Here is a 13,292-nt window from a genome sequence, read left to right on the forward strand (position 1 = left end):
TGGAAAGACGTCCATGTAACGCCCCCCCTCTGGCAAGAGGAAGCCATTCATGATTGCTAAGATCGTCCCAGCCGTCGTGAGAAAAGAAAAAGAGCCAGTGCCCTGCCCTGCTTGACAGTTCGATTGTGCTTCCTCCATCTACAATCCTCCCTTTGCTTCAAACATGGCTCTTGCTGGCCAAATTGCTGAAATATGGATTCTTTACGTGCTTGGCGTCCTCATGATAGCCGCGCGCATCTTCTGCCGTACCAAAATGGTTGGGTACAAAAACTACGAGTGGGATGATTATTTTGTCATAGGTGTCGCAGTAAGCTCTGAACCGTTTCCTTTGCGCCGTACTCGATCTCTGATGTTGCAATATCTGCAGTTCATGTGGACAGCAGCGCCTGTCATTGGCCACGTTTTTGTCCAGGTTGCTGAAGGGCGGCACACCTCGGACCTAACCTTTCAGGAGCGAAAGAATCTGAGCGAATCTGAGCGTAAGGACTGGGCTTTTGGGTCCCAAATGTTTCTTCTGGGCCTCACTGGATACTTCTTCATCCTTTGGACACTCAAGTTCAACATGCTCTGTTTCTATCACCGAGTCGTCCGTGGCCTATGGACCGAGATATTTATCAAGCCACTGATGGTATTCGTGGCTTTGTCAGGAGTTGCAATTATTCTCACCATTGCTCTTACATGTCGTCCATTTCATCATCTCTGGCAGGTTTGGCCTGATCCAGGACGTACGGTCAAATCCATTCCTGTGCCTTTCTAGCCTATACTAATACTGGTCTTCGCAGGTCAATGTGAACCACAGAATTTAGTCTTCTTTGTCGTCATATTAACCTTTAATCTCGTGACGGATGTTTGCGTCATGCTTGTCCCTATCCCGGTATGTTCCTCAGAGACCTTGGTCGAAGCCCTCCAACTCACAATGGTTGCGTGCAGGTGCTCAGGGGAATTCAGATCAACCGTTGGAAGAAATGCGGGCTGTACTTCCTATTCAGCCTGGGCTTCTTTTGTATGTTTGCCGCAATCCTTCGGTTCGTTCTAATCTTTAATGTGAGTGCAACTATCGATCATGCTGTCGTGAGATGCTCATTAACGTCTGGGGTACAGCTTAACCAGCGCGGCGTCTCGGCACTATGGTCGATGCGTGAGGATTGCGTTGGCATCTTTGTAGGTCAGGCACCCATGGTTACGCCTCTTTTCAAACGCCGCTTCTGGTCCCAAGTTAGCTACGCCACCTCCAGCGCCGGCTTCTCCAACGGCCACACCCGGGACTACTATTACCAGAACCGAGACGAGGGTCATGAACTAGCGTCAAGGGCCGCCGCCGACAGTTCCAATCCACGTGTGCCGTGCTCAGCAGGCAGACTGGGGCCCAGATCGGATAGCCAAGAGGAAATCGTGAGGAAACCGACGGGTTCTGAAACACCCCCGAGGCATCCAAAGTTTCTTAGTGGCATTCTAGTGCATCAACGTATAGATATCGAGGGGCGGGAGGGGACGTACAGGCATACTGATCCCCGTTGGTAGGGTGAAATAAGTTCGGCTCATCATGTTTACTCAAACTGCAAAGTTGTCACAATGGTCGAATGACGTGGAGACTGGTGCTTGAAGCAAGGTACAACAACAGCAGGCCATGTTTGAGTGACCATCAGCATAACCAGCCTGGTCAACCAAGTCTGTTTGATCGAATTTACAGTTAGTCTCACTTGGCCCGCGTTGTAATGTTGTTGAATTCAGGTGGTCTCATCTCATACATGTACCTTCTCGTTGCAGAGCTTTCGATGTGATGTGACTCGCGGATATCAGTCCACAACTTTTTGCGGATTCAGAACCAGGGTTTAGAGTTTTGCAGCCCTTGAGCCGCAGGGTCTGTCTTTCTTACACCAATAGCAGAAAGACAAAAGCTTCTGCAATGCAACTCCAAGTGACGGTGGGCGTGCGTTGGTTTGAGAAGTACCAGGGTATCCTCCAGAGCCGCTACGACCATTTTTTGGCGGGTAAAGCTCAACGGGACCTTTGCGACGGGGTCGCCGAATGCAGAGGAAGGTCTTTTAGGAATGTAGTATCGTGAGTCCCTGTCTTTATTGGCTTTCTTTTCTAACTCAAATGAGATCACCGAGCAGGTTGTAACTAGCTCTCTGAGACTACTGCAGGGCATTTCACCAACAGATTCAAATCCATACGATTACGTATGATATCCGGCTCTAGCTAAGCCAGGGGCCAAGATTCGAGACCCTTGCTCCTGGTGATCTGATTCTACGCTGGTACATGTGCAATGGTTCGATGCATTTAACCTTAATCCGCAGGCAGATACCAGATATAGGGCAGTTGTTTGGAGTCTCTGATCGTGTACAAATCTCTGTCAAAGACGGAAGTCTCTTTAGCAGTGGAGCCACTTGCGAGCAGCCTCGCTACGTACCGCGCTCAATCCTATCATCTACTCATCTCTTCATCCACTCATCTCTTCATCCACTCATCTCTTCATCTATCCATCTTTCATCAGTTATTGCGCGACATGGACCCCCTTCGAAAGGACGCTATTCACAATGAACGTTTCGTCAAGATCATTTGCGTCGGCGCCGGATTCTCTGGCCTGTGTCTGGCATACAAATTAAAACGATCTTTCCAGAACTATGCCCTAACTGTAAACACTTTTGCAAAAACGTTATGAGTGTTTGAATGCTAATAAAGAAATCCAGATTTACGAAAAGAACGACGGTGTTGGGGGAACGTGGTTCGAGAACACATACCCCGGCTGTGCGTGCGACGTTCCTTCACACAACTACACATACTCCTTTGAGCCTAAATCGGACTTCTCGGGAGTCCTAGCGAGCTTTAGCGAAATCAAAGACTACCTAGAGACGTTTGCCGACAAGCACGACCTGCGACATCAAATCCGAACCTCATACAAGGTCTCAGAGACCTCATGGGATCCGCAGAAAGGCAAGTGGGTGGTTTCTTCTACCGACTTACGGTCTGGAGAAACAGTGCATGATTGGTGTCACCTGTTGGTTCATGCTACAGGCTACCTGAACAAGCCCATGTGGCCTAAAGCCCCGGGTATCGAGACTTTTCGAGGGCCGAAGCTTCATAGTGCGCAATGGGATGACAACGTCTCACTTGAAGGCAAGGATGTTCTCTTAGTAGGGTCGGGCGCATCCAGCGCCCAGATTCTCCCAGCCATCCAGCCAATCGTCAAGACTGTGAAAGTTTTTGTCCGAACCCCGCGATGGTCATTGCCATCCGTGAGCTCCAAACATGGCAAATTTTCCGAGGAGGAGAGACATAGACTCGTCAACGATCCAGAGGCCGTCCTGAATCTCCGACTAGAGAATGAGAGGACCTTGAACAGCTTCTTTAGTAAGTGCAGAGGCCTGTACCATATTGTCCTGGAGTAACAATAACACTTTTTAGCCATGTACATGAAAGACACCGTTTTGCAATCCCAAGCAAGACAACACTTGGAAACTGAGATGAAGAAGATCATTCCAGACCCCGACTTGCAAAGGAAGCTAGTGCCCGACTTTGCTGTTGGATGCAAGAGGATTTTACCATCAGGGGATCGGTTCCTACATGTCAGTCGTAACCCCAAGTTAAAACTGGGCTCATTCATGGTCAAGATGTGAACTGATTAAGCGCTACAGGCTATCAATGAGGGTAATGTGGAGGTTGTCTGCTCAGGAGTCAGACGCTTCACTGAGACCGGCTGCATCAGTGCGGATGAGCAGTCTCATCAGGGTGGTGTGCTCATCTGTGCTACGGGATTCGACATGTCGTTTATCCCTCGTTATCCCATACTCTTCAACGGACACAACCTCCAGGACGATTGGAGTGCCTCCATCACTGGCTACATGGGCGTTGGAATATCTGAATGTCCAAACTCATTCACTCTCGCTGGGCCTTGGACTCCAATCTCCAATGGCCCAGTAATTGTTGCCCTTGAATCACAGGCTGATTTCATCTGCACCTTTATCGACAAGTATCAGACAGAACCTGGAATTCATAGCATGAGGCTAAAAGCCGCCGCATGCTATGATTTCAAGACCTACGTGGCCCAGGCTACAAAGAGGATGGTCTGGTCGGACAACTGCCACAACTCTCATAACATTCATGCCAACTGGGGTCAGGCTTCCATCACGTGGCCTGGATCGACTCTTCACTACCTGGAGGCTTTGCGTGAGCCTCGCTTCGAGGATTACGAGTTCGACTTTTGTGGCAATCGATTTGCCTGGATGGGCAACGGCTTGTCACAGACAGAGTGGGACCCAACGGCTGAGTTGGCCTACTATATTCGAAACAGTGACGATGGGAGGCATCTGAGTAGAGGGGCTAGGACAAAGTCGATTTCGAAGAGTGGGACGCGACCTGAGAGGCAACTTCACCGGCAGGAAAGGCTGCGTACTGCTGAGGTCTAGAAACATTCTTGTATACTGGTGATTAAAGGCTATTGAAAAGGACATAAGTTCGCCTGAAGCGTGCAGAATCGTACAGGATCTGTCTAGGCCATCATGAAGTCGTATTGAGCTGACCCAAGTTTGGTTATTGTGCCGAAGGGAGAATTCTTGCTTGGAAAAGCTCCACTTCAACGAGGCATATAGCGCCACGATGCCAGGACTCGTGTATTCTGGACGCAGAAGCTGGTTTGGAGATCAGAAGACATAGCCTGAATGTGTTTCATGCCTGAAAACAGACTTAGGTCAAGATCTAGGGTGTGGTGACTTGGGTGTTGCCTCCAGGATTTGTGAAGTCAGGTGCTCACACCAGCCGTAAGACCAATCGTGGTGCGGGATGAAGGCCCAAGGCCAGAAAGTGGTGCATTTGTGGTCATGATGAAGAAGCCAGCTACAGTAGGTGCAATTGTAAGGCTCGCAAAGGCGGGTGAGGGTCACCTGCGCCCCTCACGTATCAAGCCGCCCCCTCGAGAAGAGGTTCTCTTGGTAGGTGCTCCCCCTGTTCGTCCATACGGGTGATCTGACGCCCTATCCAACAAATCTCGATGTAATGGGATCCTGAGTAACAACCACTCTCGTTCTAGGCAGTGGACAGTGGACGCTCTAGCGCAAGTTCCTTGGTTCTCATAAACCCTGGAAACTCTCCAGCTGCTAATAGCATGGTCTCCTTGAACTACCATACTATCTACACAAACATTGGCATAAATGCCACTCACTTGGGCCATTTCAGCGTATTCTTGTGATTCATCGTCCTGGACAACGCAATGGATATCAGTCTAGAGCTGGACGACACCCATTGTGGTCATTGTTTATAGCGCAGAGTCCAGAAAGTAGTGGTCTAGGATCCAGAGATTCAGGGAACATTATCCACGGATCAGAAATGCATAACACTCCAGCACTTGAGATATTCCATTCAAGATCATGATTTGGTGCTCTCGGGCCGGTGAAGCAGCTCGTGGATAAGCTTTGAATCTATGACATAGATTGTAAAGTCTCTTGCCGCCGTCGTTATGACTTTTTTTCAATGTGTTTTTATCAAGAAATAGTTGGTCAAAACCCGTGGCTATACATGGAAGACACGCGAACCTAGACCCAAAATGCGCGACTAATATACAGAGTAGATAAGTCAATAGTATCGCTAGATAAGATCTGTTTTAAATTGTTTATCAAAAAGCGGATAATTGATCATTCATTTACACATGAGTGAGCCATACGTCAGCTCTAGATAACTGTATGTCTTGATTTTCTGGTTGATGGCCGCTGTTGGAGACGCCTTTGACGACGACTGTGACAACATTATTATCAATCCTCAACTGAGATGAGAGCGAAACAATGCCGCAACCGTACGGCTTCCTATTTGGGCCAGGACAAAAGTTCAAATACCCCAGAAAGACCATAAACCGGTAAATCGGCACCCAAACCCAACGTCACGTTGCAGCATTGCTTCACCTTGACAGAAGTTCCTAGGAGCAAGGGTCCACAGCCGATAAGTCGATCCCGTAACCAACTACTGATAGTGGAAAGCTGGAAATGGGTCCTCGTGGTGTCCCCGACTGTGCACGCAGTTCTTTAACGTATTAAACCAAGATAAACAATGCAGTAAAGGTATTTGAGCTTGGGCTTGGGAATTGAATATTTCAACCTGAATAAATGCCCATCACAATTGTAGTCTTCGTGACAACTAGTTGTTATTTTTCTCACCATTGATGATGCCCCTGAAAGAAGCAATTACCCAAAATGACAGCTTAGCAGGCACTTCCTCGAGATTCTAGTCTCGCTTTAGAGGCGGGAAGGATCATCCGGCACTCGGCATGCCGGCTAAGTCGGCGCCGGTTCCACCCACGTCAAGTTGACAGGCTGGGGCAAACTTCCCAACACACCATAGCGCCGGGGTCTGTTATCTAGCCGTACCCATCGACCTAGCCAGGCTTGGCAGGCCAAATCGCCAACTCGAGCCAAGGTCCTTTTGTTTTCGGGAAGAAGTGATGGCATGTCGCACCATCAGGTTTACTGCCATAGCATGTCACCGGACTGTAGCTATTGGGGAACCCCAGACGTCCGGAAATATGTAAGTGATTACAGACCATTGCTCGACTCTGAGCTCCTCGGGTTGGATCACCTCTCGATCGGGAGGGTCAAGGTGATAAGACTGGAACTGAATGAACAAGCTCGCCATCATGAGAAACAATGATGATCCACCGTTAAAAACGATTGGCTGCGTTGTTCTGGAACTTATTTACATCCATCGGTCCTTTTGAAAGCGCCATCGCTTCTCCCGATCCAGAAGCATCGTGTTGCCACTTGACACTATCCTCAGACTGATAACGTGCCGTCAACCCGGAACTTTTGGATGGTCAAGATCGTAAAGGATCATGAGGTTCTTTGCAGAATCACTGGTCTGACCTTTGGTGATGGCCGAGATCCGAGTGTCCTTCCAGATCGTCGTGATGATTGTTTTATTTAAGCAAGTGGGATTCTTCTTCATGGCTTCATAGGGGTCACCAACCGTCACAACAAGATCCTTGTCCCATATCTACCTCTTCTGAAATGTCAACCGACGCGGAAAAAATATACGGCGCAATGGAGAACTCATCGTCCAACGAGGATGGGCCCCGAGTGGGCGACAACAAGGCAGTTCTCGTTAACGAAGAGGGGCTCACTGACCTGGAGACTGTATCCACAGGCAGTGTCAAGCCCCTCGAGACTGCCGAAGACATCGTCACACATGTTATCCAAGTTGATGATGATCCTTCGATGAACCCATGGACAGCGCGCATGTTTATTGTAGGCAAGTCAAAGCTCACTCATGACGGTTGTCGAACAAAGATAAACTAACGACACAAGGCGTCGGATTGTCTGCCTTTGGAGGCGTCTTGCAGGAAATCATGTACTTCAAACCCCAGGTCGTATACGTGTCCGTCATGTTCTTGACCGTCCTCGCCGAGACCCTCGGAACGGGTCTAGCACATATCATCCCCAGAAAGGGAGCCATCGGACGCTTTCTTAACCCACACCCCTGGAACCGAAAGGAGCACACTGCCGCCGTTCTTATGGCATCGGCTGCGTCCGTCTCGGCCCTGTCGACTGAGGCTTTGTCGGTCCAGAAGCTGTGGTATGGAGGTTACCCCAACCAGGCTGCAGGCATCTTCATTACCCTCTCTTCTCAACTAATCGGGTATGGGATTGCGGGCATGATGAGGACTGTTCTTCTCTACCCGACCAAGATGTTGTATCCTGCCAATCTTCCCATTACGACAGTCATGGAGACCCTACACAAGCCCAAGTCAGAGACCAGGAAAAGATTCCAAGTCTTTTGGATCATTTTTGTGGCCATTTTCGTCTGGGAATGGTTCCCCGAGGTATAGTCACCCGTTAAAACTTATGTTAACAGAGGTTAATGTGGAATAGTATATCTTCCCGCTCCTCTCGGCCGTGTCCATCTTCTGCCTCATCGATCGAAACAACCTTGTGTTCACAAACCTTTTCGGCGGCTCGCAGGGCAATGAGGGCATGGGTCTTTTGAGTGTCTGCTTCGATTGGAATTATATCGCCGGCTTCGGATCACCCCTATGGATGCCACTCCAAACTCTGTTCAACAGCTTCCTCGGTTATCTTGGAGGCATCGCCATTTCCATGGGTCTCTACTACAGCAACATTTGGAGAGCCAAGGATTTCCCTTTCATGTCGCAACTGCTTTACGATGGGAGTTCCAACACCACCAGTTCCAACCCATACAACGAAACTGCCATCATGAATCCCGACTTCACCGTGAACAACAACGCAGTTGATGAGGCAGGTCTCCCGTACCTGACGGCAACATATGTCAACTATCTCATCACCTCGAACGCCGGTCTCACTGCTACTTTGGTACACATGCTCCTCTGGAACTATGCCGAAGTCAGCTTGGGATGGGCATGGATCACCGTTGCCAACCTCAAGAAGTTGCTACGCCCAGACAACTACTATTTCTGGAGACAGACTGGCTGCCGTACCGAGGAGGAAAAGTCCAAGCTTCGGGATGATCCGACCATCGATCCTCACTACAAACTCATGCTGGATTACGACGAAGTTCCAAACAGCTGGTACTTTCTCATTTTTGCTGCCAGCTTCATCATCGGCCTTGTGTGCTTGTACGTTATGAAGTCTACACTTCCATGGTGGGGCTTCATTCTGGCAACCATCTTGTTGGGTATCTTCCTGGTCTTCTTTGGTGCCCAATATGCCATCACTGGCTTTGGTTTCAACCTTCAGCCTATCTTCCAGATGCTTGCAGGCTACATGTTTCCGGGTCGCCCTTTGGGTAAGTCGCACAACTGCTGGTTCTGCTAGTCACGTCTAACTTCATCCTAGCAAACATGTACTTCACATCCTATACCTATAACGCTCTCACGCAGGGCTTCCTCCTGCTTCGCGACCTCAAGCTCGCCCAACAGAATAAGCTATCTCCCAAGGCCACTTTCACTACACAGGTCATTGGCTGCATCCTTGGAGCTCTACTTAACTACGTGATGATGATCAGGTACCTCTTGTCATCTTTCTCCACGCTCGGCCCACACTGACCTTTATTAGTATCGTCGACAACCAATCCCCCATTCTCAAGTCAGCTGAAGGAACCAACATCTGGTCCGGGGCCCAGATTCAACAATTCAACACCTTGGCCATCGCTTGGTCTATCGCCCCGAAGATGTTTTCCATCGGAGCTCGTTACCAATGGGTCACGATCGCCTTCTTCATCGGTTTCCTCGCCCCGTTGCCATTCTACATCATGCATCGGCTTTTTCCCAAGTCAAAGATTTGGCCATACTTGAACTCCTCTATTATTCTCTGGTATCTCGGCTACCTCTTTGTCGGACTCAACGCTTCTATCACAAGCTACTACATTTTGGGTGCATTTGGTCAATTCTATCTTCGACAGTACCGACCAAAGGCCTTCGTCAAGTGGAACTACCTTGTGTCTGCGGCGCTGGATGGCGGTACTCAAGTCATGGTCTTTATCGCTACTTTTGCGGTTTTTGGTGGTTCTGGGAAGTCGGTGCCATTCCCTGAATGGGCGGGAAATAAGCCTGACAACTTGGACTATTGCGCTTATAGCGGCTAGGGCTAGGCAGGTCTAGGGTTTTCACACGAGTTTAAAACTCGTAATGACTACACAGACTCCGTATTGCTTGTGGTAACCTGGGTGTGATTTTTGGGGTGTATTGAGGGGTTGGCAACTATAATGCTAACTCTGAGCAGATCTATATACATGACAGACTATGCATGCTTTCTTTTCTGAAACTAATGTACTGGAGGACTCTGTCTAAAATAACTTGATTCTTTGAGTACTCTTATGGTGTCTGTTGTCTCATTTTAGAGACGTCAGCAAGATTACAAGGGCAACTTTAACAGGGAAGAACCTGGAAGTTTGTGACATATCCTTGGAGCTATGTTGATGACCACCCACTACTATTATCACTCGTTTCAACACCTTCCCCACCATCTAACTCTACAAACTCATCAGAGGTCCAGGTTTCCTCCTATATTATCTTTTTCCAAACCCAAGGTAATTAATGAGATGCCATCGTGCTCTTGGCGCAGTCAACCAAATCCCATTTTGCAAACATCGGAAACTGAAGCTGTGCTCACATTCATCCGGCACGGCGCAGCTTTTTACCAAAGGGTATCTTGCTCAAAACGAGACGGGGTTATACTTGACACCTAAATGACTGGTCAGGTCAGGTTGAGATGGAGCTGTCGCACACACTAAAACGCGTCACTTAGTTGTTGGTGTCGAACTCACCGGGTTCTATTGACTGTTGTCTTGTGTGCACATGCATGTCCATTATTTCTTCTTGCTTAATCTTTTTCACAGTCAATATAGGTTACCGACTGACTGTTGGGACGATTCTTGATTGGCATTCTCATGCCGCCCAAGGATAAATCATCTGAATAGGCCGCAACGTCGCTAACTGATCCTTACCAAGAAAATATCGTGTGTATTCTGTCCACTGGCGAATGTTGCTCAACTATAAATAAATAGTCCAGGGAGGATGCTCCCATCTTGAAGTTGTTATCGATTAGCACAAGACACCATGACATCATACACACCCGCTCCAAGGTTATCCTGACCGGAAAACGCCGGCCGGATTTGCTCCGTCCCGACTGCTCCTAGATGAAGGTGGGTCGGTCTCCGAAATCGGTCCGTGCACCATCACGACCGACCCGGTAGGAATTTTGCGAGCCCCGGCCCATGGCGGAGCTTTGCAATGTAGTCTCAGAACCAGTGTAAGTAACCTATCATTAACCTCATTAGGGAGCCGTGTTTTTGCAATTGCCAATTATCTGGCTCCCACCAAAGGACTGAAAAAGAGTGGTTGCAAAATCAGCAATACCGATAATGTGTTATAAGTCAGACCACAGTGAATGGTTTGAATAATCATATGATGCGCCATACTGCCTCCATGGATGCATCAGTTTAGCGACCCTAGCATTAATCGTTTGCCAATGATCACCAAGGTCCTCTAGTATAAGTTTTAAATGCAGAGAGGAGGAAGTTGTGGATAAGGAAATTAATCAAGGTTACCCTGGAGCCAAAGAGAACTAGGAATTGTTAGGCCAGGGATAAGATCGGGCGCTTTGACCGGGCTGCTAGAGTACTATCTGGGTACTTTGATAGCTTGGTTGGACTACGTTAATGCTTTATGAACAGGGCCTCTACACAGTGAGTTGGGACAGTGTGTCATAATGCTGAGCATGACCTCGCTATGATTGGTCATGAGAGACCCGCTTAAGGGGGTGGCTGAAAAGACCGCCTTTAGTAATACCTTCACACGCGGGCAAAGAAATAAATAAGGCGCGAGAGTATAAAGAGATTTACCTAACTCTTTATAAATATAAGTAATTAATTTATAAAGGAATATTATAAAATAATATAATAATAAGGAGATTTTTTATATATTCTTATTATAATTTATTAAATATATTTAAAAGAGAATTAATTATTACCTATTAGCTTATATAGGTCTAGCGACCCAGGCGAGCTAACCTAGCAAGCTAGGTTAGCTACAAAATTATAATACAGCAATTTAGGTATAGATATTTTATTAGAGAAATAGAACATATTAAACTATATAGCCTAAGGGAGGAAATATCTATATATTCTTTTTAAGGTCTTTTTAAAAGAGAGATCTTATATATTTTCTTATAAAGTAAATTTAATATAAAATAATAAGAGTAATTAATTAATTTATAATAATAAAGATATAACCTATAAAAGAGCTTAAAAGTCCTTTATTTAAGGCCCGCGAAAATAATAATAAAGGTAAGGCTTTATAGCTTTTACCTCCTTTTTTTATATATAAGAAATTACTTAATAGCCTAAATTAGCTTAATATACTTTTCTCTTAACTTATAGCTCCCTATAAGGCTTTAATACCTATCCTTATAGCTCTTAAGAAGTCTTATTAAAAACTTTATTAATTCTTTCCTTAAAGATTATTAATTCTTTTTAATATATTAATTTATCTCTTAAATAAGATTAATTATTTAATTAATTATCTTAGCTTTTTTAATATTTTTTTATTCTTTTATTCCTATTTTTTCTTAATATTATTATAAATATCTATAGCTATATTACTATAGCTAAAATCTTATTTTATTAAGATAATCTTATTATTTTAATAGGAAGGTATATTATATAATTTCTAGTTAATAATTACTATATAAGCTAATTCCTTACCTCCCTAAGCTAGCTTTTCTCTCTAGGGTTATATAATATAGCCTATATACTAAGTCTAATAAGCTTTCTCTTTAATACTAAGACCTTATTATTCTTATAATTTAAATAATTAAAGTCTTTAATACCTTAAATTTATAAACCTTCTTTTATAATATATAAGCATTTATCTTAGGTCTTACCTTAATAATTTATATTTATTATTTAATTAAATAATTTAATTAAAGTTTTCTTTTTATTTTTATTTATATTATTTTTAAAAGAAGCTAAGGGCTTAAATAATTAAAACTCTAATTTATTAAGGGATAAAGGCTAATTATATTTTAAAGTATTTAGTAATAAGTTAATTAAAGGCTTTAATAAGGTCTTAGGTTAATCTTTCTTTTAAGAAGGCATAGGAATTATAAATTTATCTTTATTATTCTTTAAAATAAAACTAATTAGCTTTATAATTAGCTTTTTTTTTTCTTAAAATTATTAAAATTTAATATTATTTTCTTATTTATATAAATTAATATATTATTTTTAACTTTAATCTTATTATTAATATATTATTTAATTATATCTTAAGAAAAAATTAAGAGGGTAACTTTTATTTATAAGGATATAAAAGGCCTAGCTTTTAAAGGGACCTTAGCCTCTTTATTATCCTTAATTATAAGAGATATAATTAAGTAATAAGTTTATTAATTATTAATATAATTAATATCCTTAATATTTATAATTATATATTCTCTTAAGTTAATATAAAGTTAATATTTTAAGACTTAATTAATAAGATTAAGAGAGGTATAATTAATTAAATCTATATAGGAAGATTCTTATAGCTTAACCTAGGTATAAGAGATTTATTTCTTAAAATATTTATCCTTAATCCTAAGTTTATTTATAATAATAATTTAATAAATCCCCTTAAGGCTATTTAAATTATTATTATAAGAGGTATTTTTAGACTTTATATTTATAATTTAATTATTAAGTATTTAATCTTATATTAATAAATTAAATATAATTAAGGGTATATCCTTTTTTTTATTAATTTTTAAGGTCTTAAGAGAATAAATTATTTTAAGCTTAATATATATTAATCTTATTAAACCTTAAAGGGTTTAAAAGAGAATAAATATATTAAT

General features: G+C 44.0%; 3 protein-coding genes across 3 annotated transcripts; all 3 read left to right on the forward strand.

Moving 5' to 3' along the window:
- Positions 1-163: 163 nt before the first annotated feature.
- On the forward strand, positions 164-1,521 carry NECHADRAFT_56504 (uncharacterized protein; the record flags this gene model as incomplete). Its single annotated transcript, XM_003039213.1, has 5 exons — positions 164-307; positions 368-725; positions 783-874; positions 931-1,044; positions 1,102-1,521. 5 exons carry the CDS (start codon positions 164-166, stop codon positions 1,519-1,521), a joined length of 1,128 nt encoding a protein of 375 aa, XP_003039259.1.
- Positions 1,522-2,509: 988 nt separating this feature from the next.
- NECHADRAFT_56509 (uncharacterized protein) lies at positions 2,510-4,409 on the forward strand (the record flags this gene model as incomplete). The annotated part of the gene is made up of 4 exons (XM_003039214.1): positions 2,510-2,638; positions 2,694-3,354; positions 3,409-3,569; positions 3,639-4,409. The coding sequence occupies 4 exons, from the start codon at positions 2,510-2,512 to the stop codon at positions 4,407-4,409; spliced, it is 1,722 nt and encodes a 573-aa protein (XP_003039260.1).
- A 1,686-nt stretch (positions 4,410-6,095) lies between these two features.
- On the forward strand, positions 6,096-9,769 carry NECHADRAFT_105765 (uncharacterized protein; the record flags this gene model as incomplete). Its single annotated transcript, XM_003039215.1, has 8 exons — positions 6,096-6,119; positions 6,198-6,267; positions 7,129-7,181; positions 7,239-7,257; positions 7,290-7,804; positions 7,854-8,745; positions 8,796-8,964; positions 9,015-9,769. 8 exons carry the CDS (start codon positions 6,096-6,098, stop codon positions 9,541-9,543), a joined length of 2,271 nt encoding a protein of 756 aa, XP_003039261.1. The 3' UTR covers positions 9,544-9,769.
- Positions 9,770-13,292: the final 3,523 nt, after the last annotated feature.

This window comes from Fusarium vanettenii (genome assembly GCF_000151355.1).
Source record: "Fusarium vanettenii 77-13-4 unplaced genomic scaffold NECHAsca_136_unmapped, whole genome shotgun sequence".
Lineage (NCBI taxonomy): Eukaryota > Fungi > Ascomycota > Sordariomycetes > Hypocreales > Nectriaceae > Fusarium > Fusarium vanettenii.